We start from the raw sequence: 17953 nt of genomic DNA, 5'->3' as shown, positions 1-17953 counted from the left end.
ACACCACAAAGGAACATTGGGGCGGTGTCTTGGGGTGACTTTATGATGTGTATCCCATAGCGCTGCCCTATGCCCAGAAATTAATTCTTGTGCCTTTCTATGCCTTTCGACTGAGCCTGAGAGGGGGAAGGAAAGACTGAGCAAAACTTCCTCAAAGCAGTTTGCAGCTTGTTCAAGGTCACATAGAGATAGGGACTTTTTTTCCAGCTGCGGCAGGGGAGCGAGGAAGCACCCGGCTTGCTGCTTCCCAGTCAGCTTTTGGCCAGTTGTTTCAGCTTCTTTTTCTCCGGAGAGAGACTGAGAGTTGAAATTTTTTTCCCTTCCCTGGAATTTCGGATTTTCTTCCTTTTCCACTGGACTGCTTCAGTATTAGAACACATCAGGAGGACTTTCCACCGGGCACAGAAGGCCTGGCCCTGGCCCAAGCCCCAGCTCCGAGGAGACCAAAGGGAGGACTAATGCTTTCCCAGGTTTTTTCTCCACAGAGAGAGATTTTTATTATTTAACATTATTTTCCTTTCCCCGTGTGTTTGGTAAATAAATAGTTTTATCTCTTTCACTTTCCTTTGAGGAAAATTTATTTTCCCCGAACCTAGTGGGGGACGGGTGGTGACCTGCGTTCTCTCAGAAGATATCTTTCTAAATTTGGCCAAAACCGGTACAGGCGGAAAGTTTTCGGTCCACACCCAAGAAGTGGTTCCTTTGCGATTGGTGCAGAGGCACCGGTGTGGTTTTACACGGCTTAACGTGCAGGGCTTGTTAACAGCACTGCTGGAAACGTCATCGCCGTCGCTCGCTGGCAGGGTGGCACAGGGGACAGTGGGGTGGCACAGGGGGCATGTGGCTCACCCTCCTGCCTGCCCCAGCCACTCTGCCGTCCCTCCTCAGCTCCCAGCAGCTCACGGAGCAAAGGGACTCATGCCGTGCCTTGCTGCCGGCCGGGCAAAGGTCCTGCTTATGTAACCTTTGTCCCCAGCCACATCCTGCACCCAGCCATGGAGCTGCTTGGCACCCTGAGCCCCCCATGGTGGCTCCTGCTGCTCCTGCTCCTGGGGCTGCTGCTCTGGACCATGCGCAGAAGCCCCTGGGACCCCCGCAAGTGTCCCACCGACCTGACAGGCAAGACAGTGATCGTCACCGGAGCCAACAGCGGTGAGCAGGGACGGGTGGCAGGGACATGTGCAGGTGATGGCGTGACGGCTGTGGGCACGGGTGTCCCTTTGCCAGCCTTGGACCCCAGTCCCCGCTTTGGGAATGCAAATGGCTGCAGAAGCAGCTGGTGGCCTGTCCCTGGGCACCCACAATGTGCCCCTGGTGCCCCCGGTGCCCCCTGCCCACCTTCTGAGGCCGGACTCTACCTCAGCCCTGTTAATGACTGAGAGACAAGGCCACCGTGCCACTGGCCACCACGGCCACCATGTCACACCAGGGATGGGGGTCACTGCCCACACCCGTGTCCCACTGCCGAGCATGAGGTCGGGCTGGCACCGCGGGGGACGTTGGGACGCACAGGCTGGGACTGGGGTGTCCCTGTGTGCCCAGGGACAGAGTGACTCCTCATGTGCTGGGCTCCATTCCACCCCTAGTGCCCATCATGTCCTCCCGGCTGGTTTTGGCTGTGGCAGGGGCTGCCCACACCCTGGGGACAGTGGCACGGACCCCGAGGGATCCCTCGCCAGGGGGACCTGGCTGGGATCAGCCCACACCCGCTCTGTGTTCCGCAGGCATCGGTAAGTGCGTGGCCATGGACCTGGCGCGCCGGAACGCCCGAACCATCCTGGCGTGCCGGAGCCGGGAGCGGGGCCAGGCGGCCGTGGAGGAGATCCGGGCGGCCACCGGGAACCCGGCGGTGGTGCTGCGGCTGCTGGACACCTCCTCGCTGGCCTCGGTGCGCGCCTTCGCCAGCGCCGTGCTGCGCGAGGAGTCGCGGCTGGACGTGCTGGTGAACAACGCCGGTGTCACCGGTATGTGCCAGGCCAGGCCCCGCAGCCCCAACAGGGCTCCAGCACCGCATCCCAATGCCCCACGGCGCTCCCCGCCCTCTTTTCCAGGGCTGCCCTTCGCCATCACATCGGAGGGGTTGGAGGAAACCTTCGCCACCAACTACCTGGGCCCGTTCCTGCTCACCAACCTGCTCCTGGGTGAGCGCAGCGGCTGGGGGACTTGGGGGAGCTCTCGGGACCCCTCCCTGCTCACCTCTTGTTCCGCACAGACCTCCTGAAGGCCTCAGCGCCCGCCCGGGTGGTCAACGTGTCATCGTTCCGGCACAGCGTGGGCACGGCTGACAGCGGGTACCTGACGGGGCAGCGGCGCCCGGGCGGCTACGGCACCGCCTACGACAGCACGAAGCTGATGAACGTGCTGTTCACCGCCGAGCTGGCGCGGCGCCTGCAGGGTACAGGTGGGTGCTGGACCACGCCAGGCTCAGCTGTGCCATGCGGCACCCTGGGGACATCCCCTGTCCCAACTCCCTGTGCTCCCGTGCCAGATCCCAGGAGCTGCCGGCAGGGCTGGGAGGGGGCTGACACGGGTTAGAGACTCGCTGGGATCCCCCAAGAGTGGCAGAGCCCCGGTCTGACGCCAGGCTGGGGGCTGCTCCTGCTGCTCCCCGAGGGATTTGGGGTCCCCGGGGTCGCCACCCTGCTAATGGTGCGGCCTGGCAGGGGTGACGACCAACGCGCTGAGCCCCGGCGTGGTGAGCACCAGCATCATGCGCCACTCGAGCAGGACCATGCGGGTGCTCTTCAACCTCCTCCGCCCCTTTATGAAGGTGAGCGGGGCCGGGTCCTGCCCGTCCCGGGGGCAGCGGGGTGGGTGGGGGGGTGACAAACCCGCTCTCACCCCTGTCCCCCTCAGTCGGCCGAGCAGGGCGCTGCCAGCACCATCTTCTGCGCCGTCTCGGAGGAGGCCGAGGGCATCACCGGGAAATACTTCGACAGCAGCTGCCGGCTGGCGCTGCCCTCGGCGGCCGCCCGCGACGCCGCGCTGGCACGGAAACTCTGGGAGGCATCGGAGCGGCTCACGGGGCTCACGGAGCGAGACTGAGCCACCGGGATGTCACCCCTCAGCACGGCGGCAAGGGAGACACGGATACCGCTCTGCTCCCCCCGTACCCACCCTGTGCCACCCGGCGCTGCCCGGGGGACGACACGGCACCGGCCAGGTGTGACGGGGACACTTTTATTAAAATGCCCGGCTCCACGCACGCCGCTACTCCCAGGTGATGTCCAGGTCCAGCCGCTGCTTCCTCACGGCCTGCAGGAAGGCGTCGTAGTCGCGCCGGTGGATGTCGGGGCAGCGGGACAGGTCCAGGCGCTGCAGGGGCCCGTCGGAGCCCAGCAGCTGCCACACGGCGCCGGCCGACACGAGGCTCTCGGCCAGCGACAGCTCCCGCAGCTCCCGCAGCGCCGGCCCCGCCAGCGCCGGCTCCAGCACCGAGTCCAGCGGGAAGGGCACGGCCAGCAGGCGCAGGGTCTGCAGCTGCGGGGCCTCGCACAGCAGCGAGGCCAGCGTGGAGCTCAGCGCCGGCCTGTGCGCGGCCGGCACGGGCCCGGCCAGGGTCAGCGAGAAGCTCTGGAGCTGGTGCAGCCCGTGGGGCAGCAGGTCGGTGGCCCAGACTGGTGGCAGGGCCGGGGGTTCCTCGGGGGGCTCGGCATGGGCGTGGGGGTCTGGTGGCACTTCCAGCTCGGCGCTGAAGCTCTGCAGGCCGGGGCAGCTGGCAAGCAGGGTGGGCAGAGAGAGAGGGTCCCGGCAGATGAAGCCGTGCAGGGTCAGGGTGCGCAGGAAGGTGCCCAGGCCCTGTGCCAGCGGCAGCACCTCTGCCAGCGCCCGGCCGTGCCGCCCGGCGCAGCCCAGTGTCACCCGGGACAGGCACTCCCAGTCCGGCAGCTCCCGGAGCCCTGAGGGGCCGGGACTGTCCCCCAGCCACACGCTGACCTCCTCGGCTTGGGGACACACGGCGTGGACGATGCCCAGGGCGTCCTCCTCCACCTCCTCCAGCTGCCGCAGGGGCAGCGTGAGCGGGTGTCCCTTTGGTGCAGCCCCCCGGCTCTGCGCCAGCTCCTTCAGCGAGGGGAAACCCTCGGAGTCCTTGGTGCCATCCAGCTGCCGCGTGTGGAGCAGCCGGAGCGCATCCGGCAGGGCACTGTGTGCCAGCACCTCCAGGTGTGGCAGGGCCAGCAGCAGGAAGGCCACAGCAGCCACCATGTCCCCATCCTCGGAGTGCTCCAGGTCGCGGGCCAGCAGCACGCGGAGCGTGAGGCAGCCCGGGCTCCGTGCCAGGGGGTCGTAGCCCAGGTGCCGCAGGGCGCGCGGCGTCACCTTCTTGCAGCCGGACACGTCGAGCTCCCGCAGGTGCCGGCAGCAGGAGCCCACGGCCGAGAGCACCTGGACGTTGGCCTGGGTGTGGGCCAGCCCCAGGCGGCTCAGGCGCGGCAGCCCCTCAGCCAGGTCCACCAGCACAGACGGCGAGAGCCGCCCGCAGCCCCCCAGGTCCAGCACGCTCAGGCCCTGCAGCCACATGGGGAGACACTCAGTGGGGCGGGCAGAGGGGCATGGATGTCCCTCTCATGCCCTGTCCCACAGAGGGTGGGCACCTCAAGACTCAGAGAGGGTGGCCATGGCCTATCTGCTCCTCCTGCCCCAATCCCTCAGCCCATGGACCATGGCACCCCCAGTCCCACTCGCCCCCACCCCACTGATGGTGGGTATCCCCATCCCCACGGATGGTGAGCACCCCCAGCTCTATTCCCCCTGCCCCATGACAGGTGGGCACCCGCATCCCCACAGAAGATGGCCACCTCTAGCCCAGCTTCCCTAGCCCTAATTCCCCTGCCCCATGGAGGGTGGGCATCCCCAACCCCACAGATATTGGCACCCCCCTGCCCACCTGGCAGCGCAGGACGATGAGGTGGCCCAGGGCGTTGTTGGCGAGCGCGGGGCAGGGCCGCAGGCTGAGCTGCTGCAGGTGTGGCAGCAGCAGCAGGTGCAGCGCTGCGCGCGACAGCCGCCGGCTCGTCCCCAGCAGCCCCAGCAGCTCCTGCACCAGCCCGCAGGCTGGGGGGGAAACGGGGGGTCAGCAGGGCCTGGGACCCCCACCTGCTCCCCCCACGGGGGTCCCGGTGCCCTGGCACATCCCCCACGCCTCACTCAGGTCGTTGAAGGGGCCCACGAGGAAGCGGAACTCGTACTCGTCCAGGTAGTTGTCACTGTAGTCCTTGGCCCAGAGGCTCTGCATGTGCTGGGCCAGGCTCTGCAGGCACAGCGTGGTCAGCGTGGGCACTGCCCGCTGCCGGGGCATCCCTGCAGGGGTACAGGGACAGTCAGCATGGGCACTGCCCGCTGCCAGGGTATCCCTGCACGGGGACAGGGACAGTCAGGGACAGCCACCATGGGCACTGCCCGCTGCCAGGGTATCCCTGCACGGGGACAGGGACAGTCAGGGACAGCCACCATGGGCACTGCCCGCTGCCAGAGCATCTCTGAGACAGGGACAGTCAGGGACAGCCACCGCGGGCACCGCCACCCGTCAAAGCCCGACCTCATTTTGGGCTCATTTTCCGCCCGGTGACCTCCCGGCGCCGGTTCCGGTTTCAGTTTCACTCCGTTCCCGGCGGGAATCCCGCCGCGATCCAGGGATGAACCGGCGCCGGGCACGGCGGCTCAGCCCCTGGAACTCCCCCGGGGCATCCCAAACCTCACCCGCAGCTCCCGGTGGGCACCGGCGGCTCCGGGACGGGATCCTTCGGCTCCGGGAGTTATCCCGGTGTTCACCGGGACAGGGGACGCCTGGGCGCTGGCGCTGGCTGGTGTCCCTGGAATTCAGCAGGAAGCGAGGAGGTGAATCCTGATGGGATAATTAAAGGCCCAGCCCGACATCGAATCCCAGTTCCTGGATCCGTAACCTCGGAGCCATCCCAGTGCAGCCAGTGGGGTGGGGAAGGGCAACTGGGATGGGGAGAGGCGCTGGAAACTGGAGAAAGGGAACCGGGGACCACGGGGACATGGGGACCGGGAAAAGACCCTCAGGGATTGGGAAAAGACCCCCGAGACCGCGAAAAGACCCTCCGGGATGAGGAAAAGGCCCTTTCAGGACCAGGAAGAGGACCTTGGCGACTGGGAAAAGACCCTGGGGACTGGGAAAAGACGCTCTGGGACAAAGAGGAGAGCCCTGGGAACTGGGAAGAGACCCTCTGGAACCGGGAAAATGCTCTTAGGGACTGGGAAAAGACCCCCGGGGACAGGGAAAAGACCCTATAGAAAAGGCGAAGACCCCCGTGGAGTCGGAAAAGACCCCCGGGGATCAGGAAAAGACCCCCTGGGACCGGGAAAAGACCCTCTAGGCCAGGAGGAGACCCCCGGGAACGGGGAAAAGTCCCTCCGGGAAGCAGCTCGGGCACACAACGGCAGGGAAGGAGGCGGCCGGCACGGAAATATCTCAGGAACACAAGGCAACAACCCCTGCGACCACCCCGCTGCTGACAAATCGGCGGCCGTGCCAGGTCGGGAGCACTTACCGGGGGATTCCCAGCTGCGTCTTGTGCCGACTGATCCCGTTCCGGCCGGCTGCTTCCTCCTCCTCATCGTCCTCCTCCTCATCCTCCTCCCCGGGCCTGGCTCCGCCATCACTCGCCCCTCCTTCTTCCTGGCTTCACTCCGCGCATTGCGCATGCGCAGGTAGCGAAGCCCCTTCCGCCCTTACTGCCCCCTCGGGCTGCCCCGTGCCGTGCCTGACGCCCAGCGCGGCCGTACGGCCGCGCTGGGCGTCAGGCACGGCACGGGGCAGCCCGAGGGGGCCCTGATGTCGGGCGGGGTTGGCGGCGCCGGGAGCGGCCGGGCCGGAGGTACCGGGAGAGGCCTGAGGGGGGTCGGGGGGTCCCGGGAATGAGGGGAAGTGTGGATTTGGGGTGGGGGAGAGCGAGAGAGAAGTATCGCGGTGGTGGTGGGATGCCGAGCGTCCTTCGTTGTGGTGGTCTGGGGGTCTTGTGTTGGGGGGGTAAAGCGGTGTGTGTGGGGGGGGGTGTGTGAGGGGTGTGAGGGGGTCTGCGTGAGGGGTTTGGGGGCGTTTCTGGGGGTTGAAAGGGGTGATGGGGTCTGTATGTGGGTCTGGGGTGGTGTGAAGGAGTGTGTGGGGATCTGTGTGAGGGGTTTATGGGGATTTAGGTGGGGTACGAGAAGGTTTCGGGGTTTATGGAGGGCTGTGTGAGCGATCTGAAGGGGTTTGGGGTCTGCGTGAAATATTTGTGGGGGTCTGGGGGTGTCTTCGGGGGTGTATGTGTTGTATGGGGGTGCTCGGGGGTCTGCGTGAGGGGTTTGTGGGGGTCTAGAGGGGTTTGTGGGGGTCTGTGCGTGGGTAAGGAGGTGATTTTGGGGGTGTTTGGGGTGATTTAGGGGTGTACGGGGGGGTCTGTGGGGGTGTTTGGGCTCTGTGAGCAGTTTATGGGGCTGTGGAGGCGTCTGTGGGGGTGTTTGGGGGGATTTAGGGGGGGTCTGCAGGGCTATTTAGGGGTGTTTGGGTTCTGTGTGAGGGGTGGTCGGTGATGGGATGAGGGCGGCGCTTCCTCCTCGGGATTGGGAAGGTTTGATCCAGAAGCGAGGTGGGAATGACTCAGCCCGGGGGTAATTACTGGCCGGGATAATTGAGGGGAGCTCATTAAGAATGGCATGGATGAATATTCCCGGTCCTGGATCCAGGGAAAGCGCGGCGGCACCTTCCAGCAGGGGATTGTGTGCTCTGGGAATTCTGTCAGAACACCACCACCCCCCCCCCCCCCCGCCCTCATTAGCACAGTATGCGAATAATTAATTAACCGCATCAACTAATGAATGAATAATGATTAATTAAGGGGTGGGATGCGGGCAGGGCCATGTACCTGTGTGAGGTGTGCTGCTCCCAGGGTCACCCGGAGCTGTGTCCCAGTATCCCGCTGGTGCCATCCCTCACTCCAGGCTGCTCAGGGAATTCCGGAATTCCCGAATTCCCGTCAGGAGGGACCTCCCAGCGCCGTTCCTGGGCTGTTGCACTGCGGATGGGCCCCGATCTCATGCAGCATTTTTGGGTTTCCACGTTGGGTTTTTAAAAATTCCGGGTCCGTGCGAGCTCGTCGGGAATTCCGGGAATGCGTGGCTCTCCCAGGGCAGGTTCTGTGCTGGGTGTTTGGTCACCTGGCCAGGTGACCTTGGAGCGATTCCTTCGTGCTTTTCCCAAACGTGGAGCTGGGTGGCTCTGCAGGGCAGCTTTGGGGATAAACACAAGGATTCAATTCCTTTGCTTTGTTTGAAGGGGAAAAGGAGAAATTTTAATGGATTTCAGTGTAGGAAGGTCTGGATGCTGGCGTTGTCCTGGGGGGGTCACGTTGTGCTGATGTTCCAGAGCCCCAAAACCCACCCAGGAACTGCTGAGGCAAAATTTTGGGAGGGTTTTTACACCCATTCCTGAGTTTTCCAGGGGAAAATGCCTAAAGAATGGAAAATCAGGGAAGGGCATGGGTGGTGAGGATGGCAGGGATATGGGATCAGTGCTCCGGCTGGATTGTCCCCTGCTCCCGGGGTTTCCAGGGACTGGGGTTTTTTGGAGGGATTGGGGTTGGGTTTTTTGGAGGGATTGGGGTTTGGATGGATTGGGGTTTATGGATTATGGAATGACTCGCAGCCCTGGCTCTTCCCCCCCCCCCCAACCCCCCCTCCATGCCCTCATTTACCAGCCCTCAGAGAGGGGGAGCTGGTCAGGAATTCCGTAAGGAATGAGGGAATAAAGTTGAAAGCTGGGAATTGCTCGGCGCAAGATCCGCGGGGGTTTGGCAGGGAGGAAATCCAGGGATTGCCGCTCCGGCGGCAGCCGCGCAAAGTCCCGCATGGAACGAGCAGCTCCCATTCCCCCCCCGAGGACCGAGCGGTTAAATCAGCTTTCCTGGGAATGCTCCCACTTGGAATCAGCCGGGAATCCCGCGGGGCGTTGGATGGGGATGAGCTGAAATCCACTGACCTCCCGCCGCATCCTCGGCGTGTCCGGGCGTTGCTGTGGCTACGGAGCATCGATCCCACGCCGGAGCCGGGAATGCGCCGGGATGATCCCGCGGGGTCGGGGCTGGGAGGGGGCTGCGGGGGCTGCGGTGCCGCGGTGCAGCCGTGCAGGGCGCAGGCTCCAGCGCCGGGTCCTAGCGCCGGGATCCGCCTCACCTGGAATGAGGTCCCGAGGGAGCAGCTGGGAAGGAAAACGGCGATTGGGAGGCACCTTCTGGCTCTGCACAATTCCCTGAAGGGAGGGTGGAGCTGGGAGAGGTCGGGGCTCTGCTCGAAGGGAACAGGGGTGGGATGAGAGGGAACAGTCTCAGGCTGGGCCAGGTTCAGGTGGGATATTGGGAAAATTCCTTTGTGGAAAGGGTTGTCCGGCCCTGGCAGTGGTGGAGTCCCCATCCCTGGAGGGATTTACCGGCCCTGTGGATGTGGCACTTGGGGACATGGGTCAGTGGTGGCCTGGGCAGTGCTGGGGGAATGGTTGGACTGGATGGTCTCTGAGGAATTTTCACCCTAAAGCACTCCGTAATTCCATGGAAATTGGTGTGGGATCCCTGCAGCGCTGGCCTGGGTGACACCGTGTCCACCCTCCAGTTCTTGCTGTTCCCAAGGGACGTGGCTGAGTGGCCTCATTTTGGGTGCTGGATGTCCCTAATTTGGGGGGAACTGGTCAAGCTCTGCAGAGGGGGACTTTGGAGAAGGGCAGGAGGGACAGGACCCAGGGAATGGCTTCCCACTGGGAAAGGGGAGCTTGGGGTGGGATGTTGGGAAGGAATTCCTCCCTGTCAGGGTATGGAGGCCCTGGAATGGAATTGCCAGAGCAGCTGTGGCTGCCCCTGGATCCCTGGAAGTGTCCAAGGCCAGGCTGGACACTGGGGCTTGGATCCACCTGGGATAGTGGGAGGTGTCCCTGCCTGTGGAAAGAAGGTGAAACTGGATGATCTTTGAGGTCCCTTCCAACCCAAACCATTCCATGACTCCAGGATTCTGATTCCAAGCCCAGGCTGACTTCTGGGGTCCCCTGGGAGCGTTCAGGGCTTAGAGGGGAATTTAAAAAGTCTCAAACTCACTCAGGATTTGTTTTGCTGTGTTGAAGACCAAACCCCAAATGCTGGTTTAGGATTTCTCTCCTGAACTCACTTTCCTGACAAACTCAGCTGCTCCCTCCCAACCCCAAAATCAGCTTCGTGCAGGAATTTCACTGGGAGATGTGCGTAAAAAACGCATCAAAACGCAGGAAGGTGGAATTCTGCTCCTGCTGGATAAACAGTGGGAGTTTCTGAAGGATTTTAACCTTCTTCCTCCTCATGCTCCTTGAGCTGGGGGTGTTCCAGCTGCTCGGCAGGGGGCTGGCATGTATCCCAGATCCCAGGGAAAAGCCTGGAGCTTGAGAGGGGATATTTATGGACTTCTGTTCTCACTGATGATGAATTAAGACAGAGAGTTTGGGCAGCAGAAAAATCCACGTGGATCCTGCAGAGCGATGGCTGGAGTGGTTTGTGGGGGGATCCATGTCCTGGGAAGTGGAGTGGGTGGCACTGGCAATCCCTGGAAGTGGGGTGGGCGGCACTGGGAATCCCTGGAGCTCTGTGACACCTGGTGCTTCCTCCCAGGAGAGTGAGAATCGCTCCACCCCTGGCCCGGTGTGACCCTGACACGTGGAGGATGCTCTGGGCTGCTCCATGCCAGTGTCCATCCCAGTGTCCATCCCAGTACACGGCTCCACAGACTCGCTGAGCGGGAGTGGGAGCACAAGGCAGCGCCTCTGGTACGTGGTGTTCCTGATAAATCCCAAAATATCTGGGAAGGGGCAGGGATGGGGTCCTGCTTCCCCTGTGCCAGTCCCCTCCCTGCTCATGCACCAGGAAATTTATTTCTGAGGTTTAATCAGATTTTGGGTGTGTTTCCATAGAAAAGGGGATGCTGGAATTCCTGGAAGGCTCAGGAAGGTTTATTTGTCCTGGGGATTTTTTCAGCTGGAGCAGCAGTTCATCCTGACATGGCAGTGCCCAGGTTTGGGGGGAAATTGGGATTGTTGCCCTTGGTACAGAACAGGTTTAGCACCAAATCCATAGGTTATGGTGAGGGTGGAGCAGCCAAAGCCCCGTTGGAGGTTGGGGTGTTCCCAGAGGGCTCTGGATCATCTCACAGGGCTTTAATTACCAAAACTTCCCACATTCCCATGATTCTGGCACTAATAAAGCTCCTGTCCCACCTCAGCTGCTTGTCTTGGGCTCAGGATCCTTGTGGGTCTCTTCCAGCTCAGGATTTTCCAGGATTCTTTCCCTCAAGGGTTCATTTTCATCCCAAATCCAAGTAGTGAATAAACCAGGAGATGATGAGTGGTGCCTGTGACTTTGTTGTGTTGAGAAATGGGGTATCCTGGAAGGCACCAATGGGAATATCCATGAAAACCTGGGGGTCACTGTCCTTTGGGGTCACCAGGGCCTGGTTTGGAATGGGAAATGGGTTTAGGTTTCCATAGCGATGGAATTGCCGTTCTTGGAGGGATTTAGGTTGGAAAGTGGGAAAATTCCTCCCAGGGCAGGGTGGGAATCACCATTCCTGAAGGGATTTACGGATGTGGCGCTTGGGGACACGCTCAGTGGTGGCCTTGGCAGTGCTGGGGGAGCAGTTGGACTTGATGGGCTCAGAGGGCTTTTCCAGCCTGAAGGATTCCATGATTCTATTCCATGAATCCATGATTTCCAGCTCGGGATTCCCAGAGAAGCTGCAGCTGCCCCATCCTTAAAAATGTTCCAGGCCAGGCTGGACGGGGCTTGGAGCAACCTGGGACAGTGGAAGGTGTCCCTGCCCATGGCAGGGGGTGGCACTGGGTGGGCTTTGAGATCCCTCTGAGCCCAAACCGTCCTGTGGTCCTATGAAATTGTGTTTGTGTGGAAAAAATTCCCTCGCGCTTCGGTTTAACATGGAAAACTCCGACTGGGCAGGAGTGTGACATTTGTAATTTTCTTTTTAAATTAACAACTCCTCTTCTGCTCCACCTGGGAGCGAAGCCTGTCTGGTATTCCCTGGTATTTTCCCGGTTTTGGGGTTTGTCCTGCTATTCCCAGAGCTCTGTGGGAAGAGCAGTGGGGAGTTCCCATCCTCTTGAGGGGTTGCTGTCTCACACCCCTTGCTCCCATCTGAATTCCTGCTGAAATTCCGTGGCTGTTTCCTGGTTTTTCTTGCACTCAGAGGAAGCTTTCTTGAATTTGAGTGCCCTCTTGGCATTCCAGCCTCTCCTTGGAATCCAATCCCCGCCGTCGCTCCGTGGGCTGAGCACCCTCCAAGTGTTTGTGTCCATGGCTTTTGTCCTGCTCCCGGGTGCTCCCTGGCTCTGGGGTCAGCCAGGATGCCAGAGGAGGATTCTGCAGGGGAGAAGAATAGCAGAAATCCTTTAGAATTTAGGAATTAGGAAGAAATCCTTCCCTGTGAGGGTGGAGAGGCCCTGGGTGCGCCGAGAAGCTGTGGCTGCCCCTGGATCCCTGGAAGTGTCCAAGGCCAGGCTGGATGGGGCTTGGAGCGACCTGGGATAGCAGAAGGTGTCCCTGCCCATGGCAGGGGGTGGAATTGTTGGGATTTAAGGTCTCTTCCCACCCAAACCATGCCATGAGTCCATGGTAGGTATTAAACCAGTTGAGAAGATTTAGAAAATCTGAAGGATTTTATCCATAGAAGGAAAAACCTCCTCTGGAATTCCACCCCCTGCCATGGGCAGGGACACCTTCCGCTATCCCAGGTCGCTCCAAGCCCCATCCAGCCTGGCCTTGGACACTTCCAGGGATGAGGAGGATACCAGAGAGGACCCTTTGGATCCTGAGTGGAGCTGGGATCCCCAGCTGAGGGAAGGGGTGTTTATTTTGGGGGTCTCTTTGTCCCACAGCTGTTGGGACACCCCATCCTGCTCTGAATCCACTGCTTTGGGTGGTTTTCACTTGGTTTTTGTTGGGATACTGCAGATTTTGGCACCGAATGTCCTGGTCGTCCCCAGAACTGCCAGGTCCGGGGGGAAGGAGAAGGAGCTCATCCTCTTTGTAGCTTTTTGGAGAATTTTGGGTGGATTTTGTGTGTACGAAGTTTCCTTTAAACCATCATGGAGAGGGGAAGCAGCTGGAGCTCCGGTGACCAGCAGGTACCTGGGGTGGCTCCGCTTGAACTCCTGGTGGTCCCAGTGAGAAAATCCCAGTCTCCAGCTGGGTTTTGTGTTGTCTATCTCAGTTGTGCATTGTTAAATCTCCTTCCCCTGAATGCCAGTGATGGCCACCAGCTTCATTCCGTGGGACGTTGTGGCCTTCCTCTTCCTGGATGTGCCATGCCCAGTGACACGTCTGGTTTTTTGGGGGCATATCCATGGTTTTCTCACTCTTCTCCCGGTTCCTGAAGCCAGATTCCAGCTCAGGTGCAGGTGTTGGGTCACTTTTCCATCCTGGAGGAGGCTCATCGGGCTCCTCCAGAGGGGCAGCTCCAATCTCTGCTCCCTGTGACCCAAGGGAACAGCTGGAGCTGTGTCAGGGAAGGTTTAGATGGATAAATCAGGAAAAGGTTCCTCATCCAGAGGGTGCTGGGGCACTGGAACAGCTCCCCAGGGAGTGGGCACATTCCCAAGGCTGCCAGAGCTCCAGGAGTGTTCCAACTACGCTCTCAGGGACGAGGTGGGATTGTTGGGATTGTCCTTGTGCAGGGAAGGAGTTGGATCCGTGATCCTGTGGGTCCCTTCCAGCTCGGGATATTCTGTGGTTGGGGGGTGGTTCCATGTGTTGGGGTCCTGCGCTGGGACTGGACAGTGGCCGGTCCTGGTGGCTCCCAAATCCCCTCGTTAGCCTGATTAGCCCCGGGAACAGCGCCCAGAAGAGGGGTGAGGGCGTTAATTTGGGATCCGTCAGCTCAGCCAGGAACAATGGGACACAATGGGACACAATGTCACCTGTCACAGCCAGGCGCGGGGCAATTAATGATCATTAAAGCCGCCCATAATTAACCCCTTGGGCTCCATCCACCCACACGTGCTGCTCACCTGTACCTGGAGAGTTGGGACAAACCCTGCTCTAGGGCAGGGCTGTTTTTCCTCAAAATTTCTCCATGAAGGGAACAGCAAGCGGGACAAGCCTTGTCTGGCGTCACGGCGGGCACAATTTGGGGTGTCCCTGCCCGGTGCCCACCGCAGGGCGAGCGGGAGGAGGCCCGGAGTGTCGCGGGGTGGCCGTGCCGGTGGCCGCGGGGTGGCCGTGCCGGTGGCTCCTGCGGGGAGCGTTAGGACCCAGCGAGCCGCCGGCGCGGTGACAAGTCTGGAGCGGCACTGGCGCAGAGTGGCTCCATCGGCAGCGCTGGAATTCTCTGTATCCCTCCCTCGGAGCATCCTCGCCCAGAAAAGGGCTTCCCTCCCTCTCGTACCGCCCGGCAGAGCCTCGGGGGAGGGGGGGGGCGCGGGGCGCGGGGATGCTGGGATCGGCCGGGACGCTGGGAAGCGCCGCTGGATGCTGCCGGCCGTGAGCTGGGAGAGCTGCTGGCTGCGAATCGGGAATCTCTGGAGCGCGGCAGCATGGCCCAGGGCAGGAGGCACGCGTCCGGCCGGGTAAGGGCGGGGGTGGGGAGGGGGGGCTGACTCAACAGCTCCTGGCTCTGCCGGGTCCTATCGCGACAGATCGCGACGCTGTCGCAGCGAAAATAGCTGGGTTTTGTAGGGAAATCTCGATTGTGCTCCCTGCGCTCCCGTATCCCTGGAATGTGGCACCTCCCTCGCTGACAATAATGCCGGGAGGGGAGGTGGATGCTCCGGCTTGCACCGGGGCCGGCGCTTTTGGGCGGACTTACCTGCCCGTGTAGGTGATTACCCCAATTCATTACCGCGATTAATTACCCCGGCGGCCGAGCGGCCGCTCCGGCTCAGCCCCTTCCCGGGGCTCCGGCGCAGCCTTGCCGGGGCTGCTCAGCACAAAGATCCCGGCGTGTTTTCCTGCCTGCCGCGGGCTCCCCTCCCTCCGGGCCGGTTTTCCAGGCGGCACGGAGCGATCCCGAGCTTCCGCGGGCCTGGCAAGCGCTTCCAGGTTTTTCCGTATTGCAGCTACCCCTGGGCTGTGCGGTGCCAGCGGCCCCCCGGGCCAGGCCTTGCCCGGGACTTTCTCTCCCTGTCGCTGTGTCCCTCTGTGGCCGCCGCCGCGGTGACATTGTGTCCCAGACCCCGCCGGGCACTGCCAGCGCGTTTGGGCCTGGCTGTGCCAACTCGGCAGCGACTCCGGCATGGAGCCGGGGTGGGCAGAGCCTTCCCACCGCTCCATGGGACCCCCAGACCCTCTGTGGGCACTGTGTCCTGCCCGCTGTGGGATACGCCAGGCCCGGAGCCGGTGGGATTTGGGCTGTGGCCAAAGGGATTTAGCTGCGGAGGGAGCAGCTCGGGAAAACTGGCCAGCCTGGAGCCTTTTTTGCCCACCCCTGCGGGGTCTGAGTGTGTGTCCATGCAGGTCTGTGGGGGCTGGAGCCCCCTGCCTGCTCCTCAAACCTCCCTGTTTTCCATGGGGAGCTGGATGAAGGGGGTGAAATTCCAACCTGAGTCCTGACAGCCTGGAGGGATTTGGGGGCTCCAAGGGGGCAGGGAAGGAGCCAAACGCTGGCTCCAAGGGCTGATGGAGATGTGGCTTTGGGACTGGTGGCAGGACTGGGGATCCCGGGAATCCTGGGGGTCCCAGGGCAGCGCTGGACACTGCAGGCAGGGTGCTGTGAGCAGGTTATCCCTGTTGGGCTCACGTGGATTTTGGAATGGGCACCACAGGGACCATGGCTGTGCCGGCCCTTCCCGGGGCTGTGTCCCTGCCAGGTTTTGGGGACACTGCTCCCGGTGTCCAGAGACACCCAAACCCTTCCATTTGGGCAGCTTGGAGTCCAGTGCCACATCCTGGTGTCACCTAGAGCAGCCACCCTCAGTCCCAGGGCGATCCCTCCTTTCCACAGGGATCTTGTGGCAGCAGCACCATCGACTCGCCACTGACCAGGCTTAAACCCGGAATTCTCCCCAAGTTTTTCCCTTTTCTGGCTTTGTGGGTCACGCCTGGAATTTGTATCTTGTCAGAGTTGGCTGCTCGGGATTCTCCCAAAACTTTTGATCTGAGCTTTGAGTGACAGTTTGAGGCTCCGTCAGACTCACCTGCACGGGGGAGGAACACACTGAATATTCCCGGGGTGATCCACTGGAATGGAGCAGATCACTGAAGCCCTCGGATGGAGCACAGGGGTGACCCAAATCGCTGGGAATTCATCCCCTCTTCAGTAGCTCGGCACCAGGATCTTCACACAGCAGAGCAGTCAGTCTGTGGATGTCTATCATGCTTCAAAAAGGGGGGAAAACGGGAAAATGCTGGATTTCGGGAAGTTGTGGGGGGCAGAGTCTCCTGTGGTGGTGGCAGTGCATCCATGTGCTTGTCCCTCACCTGGAGCAGGTGTCCCTGGAGTGGGGACAGGCTCCTCCTGGCCTGGTGGCTTCCTCCAGTGGTGGCTGCTCCAGAGGCTCAGCATTCCTGGTTGCTCCTCTGGCTGCCCCGTTCCCACCACCTGCCCTATGCCCTGGATCTCCCCAGCTGGCCCCCACTGCCTCCACTGTGAATCCCTGCATTTCCCATTTACTGGGATTTAGGAGTTTATTGCCGCTCCAGACCGAGCGGTGACAGGGCTGTCACTATGAGTGGCCCCCGCCCTTCCCTCTTCCCATGTGGCTTCCCACAGTTCTGCTCCTCCATCCTCTTCCCTCGCTGTCCGTACCCCCCCGTTCCCAGAATTCCCGAGTGTGTTCCCCTGGGAATGTCGGTGTGGCAGAGGGGGGGATCCATGAGGAGCTGGCCTGGGAAGCTGAGGGAATTCTGGGCTGTGTCACTGGCTCCTGCCAGGCTGTTGTGCCGTGGCGTTCCCAAAGATGACTGTCCCCATGTTTGTCCCTCCTGTCCACAGCTGGGCAGGGATTGTCACCACGGCCAGGAGGAGTGACCGCAGGTGTGTCCATCTCTCCTGGGATGGCCATCGGATCCCCGACCACGGTCACCTGGCTGGGACAATAGCTGGGAATGCTCTTCCTACCTGCTTCCAGCTGGGACAGTTGTTCCTCTTGTAAAACCTGGATTAATCACGTTGGTTTTATGGGAATTCCAGTCGGGGGTTTATCCTTTGTATTGGAGTTTCCAAGTGTCTCACAGACCAACGTCTGATAGATTGGAAACAGAAGGTGGAGACCACTTCCTGCTCCTGAGGGATGGGATGTGGTTGAGGAGATTCATTCTGGGCTCTCCTTCTTTTCCCAAGTGCGAAAGACTCGGGAAGAGTTTCCATGAAATCAGTGCTGGTTGGCAAATGTCCGTCAGGGCTAGGCTGGGAGAGCTGGGAATGTTCCCCTGGAGAAGGGAAGGCTCCAAGGAGAGCTCAGAGCCCCTTCCAGTGCCTAAAGGGGCTCCAGGAGAGCTGGAGAGGGACTTGGGACAAGGCATGGAGGGACAGGATGCAGGGAATGGCTTCCCAATGCCAGGACTTGGAATGCGTCACATCCAGTGGATCTTACCGGGCTGCAGGTGCCAAACGGAAATGGGGAGGGATAAAAACTCCTGGTCCAGGAACCCTGCCATTTACTGGGGATTTGGGATTTTCCTTTGGGCTTCTTGTTTCCTTGGAGCTCTGCTCTCATTTTCCATCACACCTGGGACATGATTTTCCACGCACTTGCTGGACATTGCTGCAGCCTTGGCAGCTGGAAGGAGCCAGAACTTTGGGAGATATTTGGATCTGGAGCGTCGATTTTGCCTTTGAGGTCTTGGGTTTCGTCGTTGGGTGATGGATTTTGGGGTTTAATACGAGATTATTTTGGTTTCTGCCAGTTGTGTTTGGAAGAAACCCGGAATTCAGGCTTGTGGGAAAACCTTCATCCCTGGTTTCAGTCACAGAACCCCAAACCCGGTGGGTT

At 61.1% G+C, this 17953-nt stretch overlaps 3 protein-coding genes and 2 long non-coding RNA genes across 10 annotated transcripts in view; 3 read left to right on the top strand and 2 right to left on the bottom strand.

Moving 5' to 3' along the window:
• The first annotated feature begins 825 nt into the window (after nt 1-825).
• Nucleotides 826-3219, top strand: LOC116444872 (retinol dehydrogenase 11-like). Its single transcript, XM_032110597.1, has 6 exons — nt 826-1152; nt 1725-1964; nt 2052-2141; nt 2213-2401; nt 2664-2770; nt 2857-3219. Exons 1-6 carry the CDS (start codon nt 996-998, stop codon nt 3043-3045), a joined length of 972 nt encoding a protein of 323 aa, XP_031966488.1. The 5' UTR covers nt 826-995; the 3' UTR covers nt 3046-3219.
• LOC116444871 lies at nt 3161-6713 on the bottom strand. Of its 3 annotated transcripts, none has more exons than XM_032110595.1 (5): nt 6516-6713; nt 5701-5845; nt 5149-5301; nt 4889-5055; nt 3161-4509 (listed from the first exon to the last, which is right to left on the bottom strand). In XM_032110595.1, exons 3-5 carry the CDS (start codon nt 5297-5299, stop codon nt 3211-3213), a joined length of 1617 nt encoding a protein of 538 aa, XP_031966486.1. In that variant the 5' UTR covers nt 5300-5301; nt 5701-5845; nt 6516-6713; the 3' UTR covers nt 3161-3210. The 3 variants fall into 3 exon arrangements, with proteins under 3 accessions (XP_031966486.1, XP_031966485.1, XP_031966487.1); XM_032110594.1 differs by having other exon boundaries at nt 5701-5813; XM_032110596.1 differs by lacking the exons at nt 5701-5845; nt 6516-6713 and adding an exon at nt 5540-5694.
• A 58-nt stretch (nt 6714-6771) lies between these two features.
• LOC116444875 lies at nt 6772-11357 on the top strand. Its single transcript, XR_004240563.1, has 3 exons — nt 6772-6842; nt 10629-10783; nt 10928-11357. It is a non-coding gene; the product is annotated as an uncharacterized LOC116444875 (long non-coding RNA).
• Nucleotides 7070-17442, bottom strand: LOC116444873. Of its 2 annotated transcripts, none has more exons than XR_004240561.1 (4): nt 16157-17442; nt 8700-9202; nt 7872-8235; nt 7070-7741 (listed from the first exon to the last, which is right to left on the bottom strand). It is a non-coding gene; the product is annotated as an uncharacterized LOC116444873 (long non-coding RNA). The 2 variants fall into 2 exon arrangements; XR_004240560.1 differs by having other exon boundaries at nt 8984-9202.
• The window catches only part of DCTN1 (dynactin subunit 1), a 41910-nt gene continuing 38432 nt past the window's right edge, over nt 14476-17953 (top strand). For 2 of the 3 annotated variants that reach the window (XM_032110591.1, XM_032110592.1), the window contains exon 1: nt 14476-14590. In XM_032110591.1, coding sequence (XP_031966482.1) covers nt 14558-14590 — 33 coding nt within the window. In that variant the 5' untranslated portion in view covers nt 14476-14557. The remainder of the gene's footprint in view (nt 14591-17953) is intronic. The other variant, XM_032110593.1, reaches the window with a different exon arrangement.

This window comes from Corvus moneduloides, chromosome 5 (genome assembly GCF_009650955.1).
Source record: "Corvus moneduloides isolate bCorMon1 chromosome 5, bCorMon1.pri, whole genome shotgun sequence".
NCBI lineage: Eukaryota > Metazoa > Chordata > Aves > Passeriformes > Corvidae > Corvus > Corvus moneduloides.
Note: the sequence above shows the minus strand (reverse complement) of the source record. Positions and strands in the feature narration are given on the sequence as shown.

Coding starts and splice junctions, on each gene's coding strand:
- LOC116444872 (XM_032110597.1), top strand. CDS start 996: ATGGAGCTGCTTGGCACCCTGAGCCCCCCATGGTGGCTCCTGCTGCTC. Junction 1,153..1,724: donor CGTCACCGGAGCCAACAGCG/GTGAGCAGGGAC, acceptor TGTGTTCCGCAG/GCATCGGTAAGTGCGTGGCC. Junction 1,965..2,051: donor GAACAACGCCGGTGTCACCG/GTATGTGCCAGG, acceptor CCTCTTTTCCAG/GGCTGCCCTTCGCCATCACA.
- LOC116444871 (XM_032110595.1), bottom strand. CDS start 5,299: ATGCCCCGGCAGCGGGCAGTGCCCACGCTGACCACGCTGTGCCTGCAG. Junction 5,056..5,148: donor GGGCCCCTTCAACGACCTGA/GTGAGGCGTGGG, acceptor TTTCCCCCCCAG/CCTGCGGGCTGGTGCAGGAG. Junction 4,510..4,888: donor TCATCGTCCTGCGCTGCCAG/GTGGGCAGGGGG, acceptor ATGTGGCTGCAG/GGCCTGAGCGTGCTGGACCT.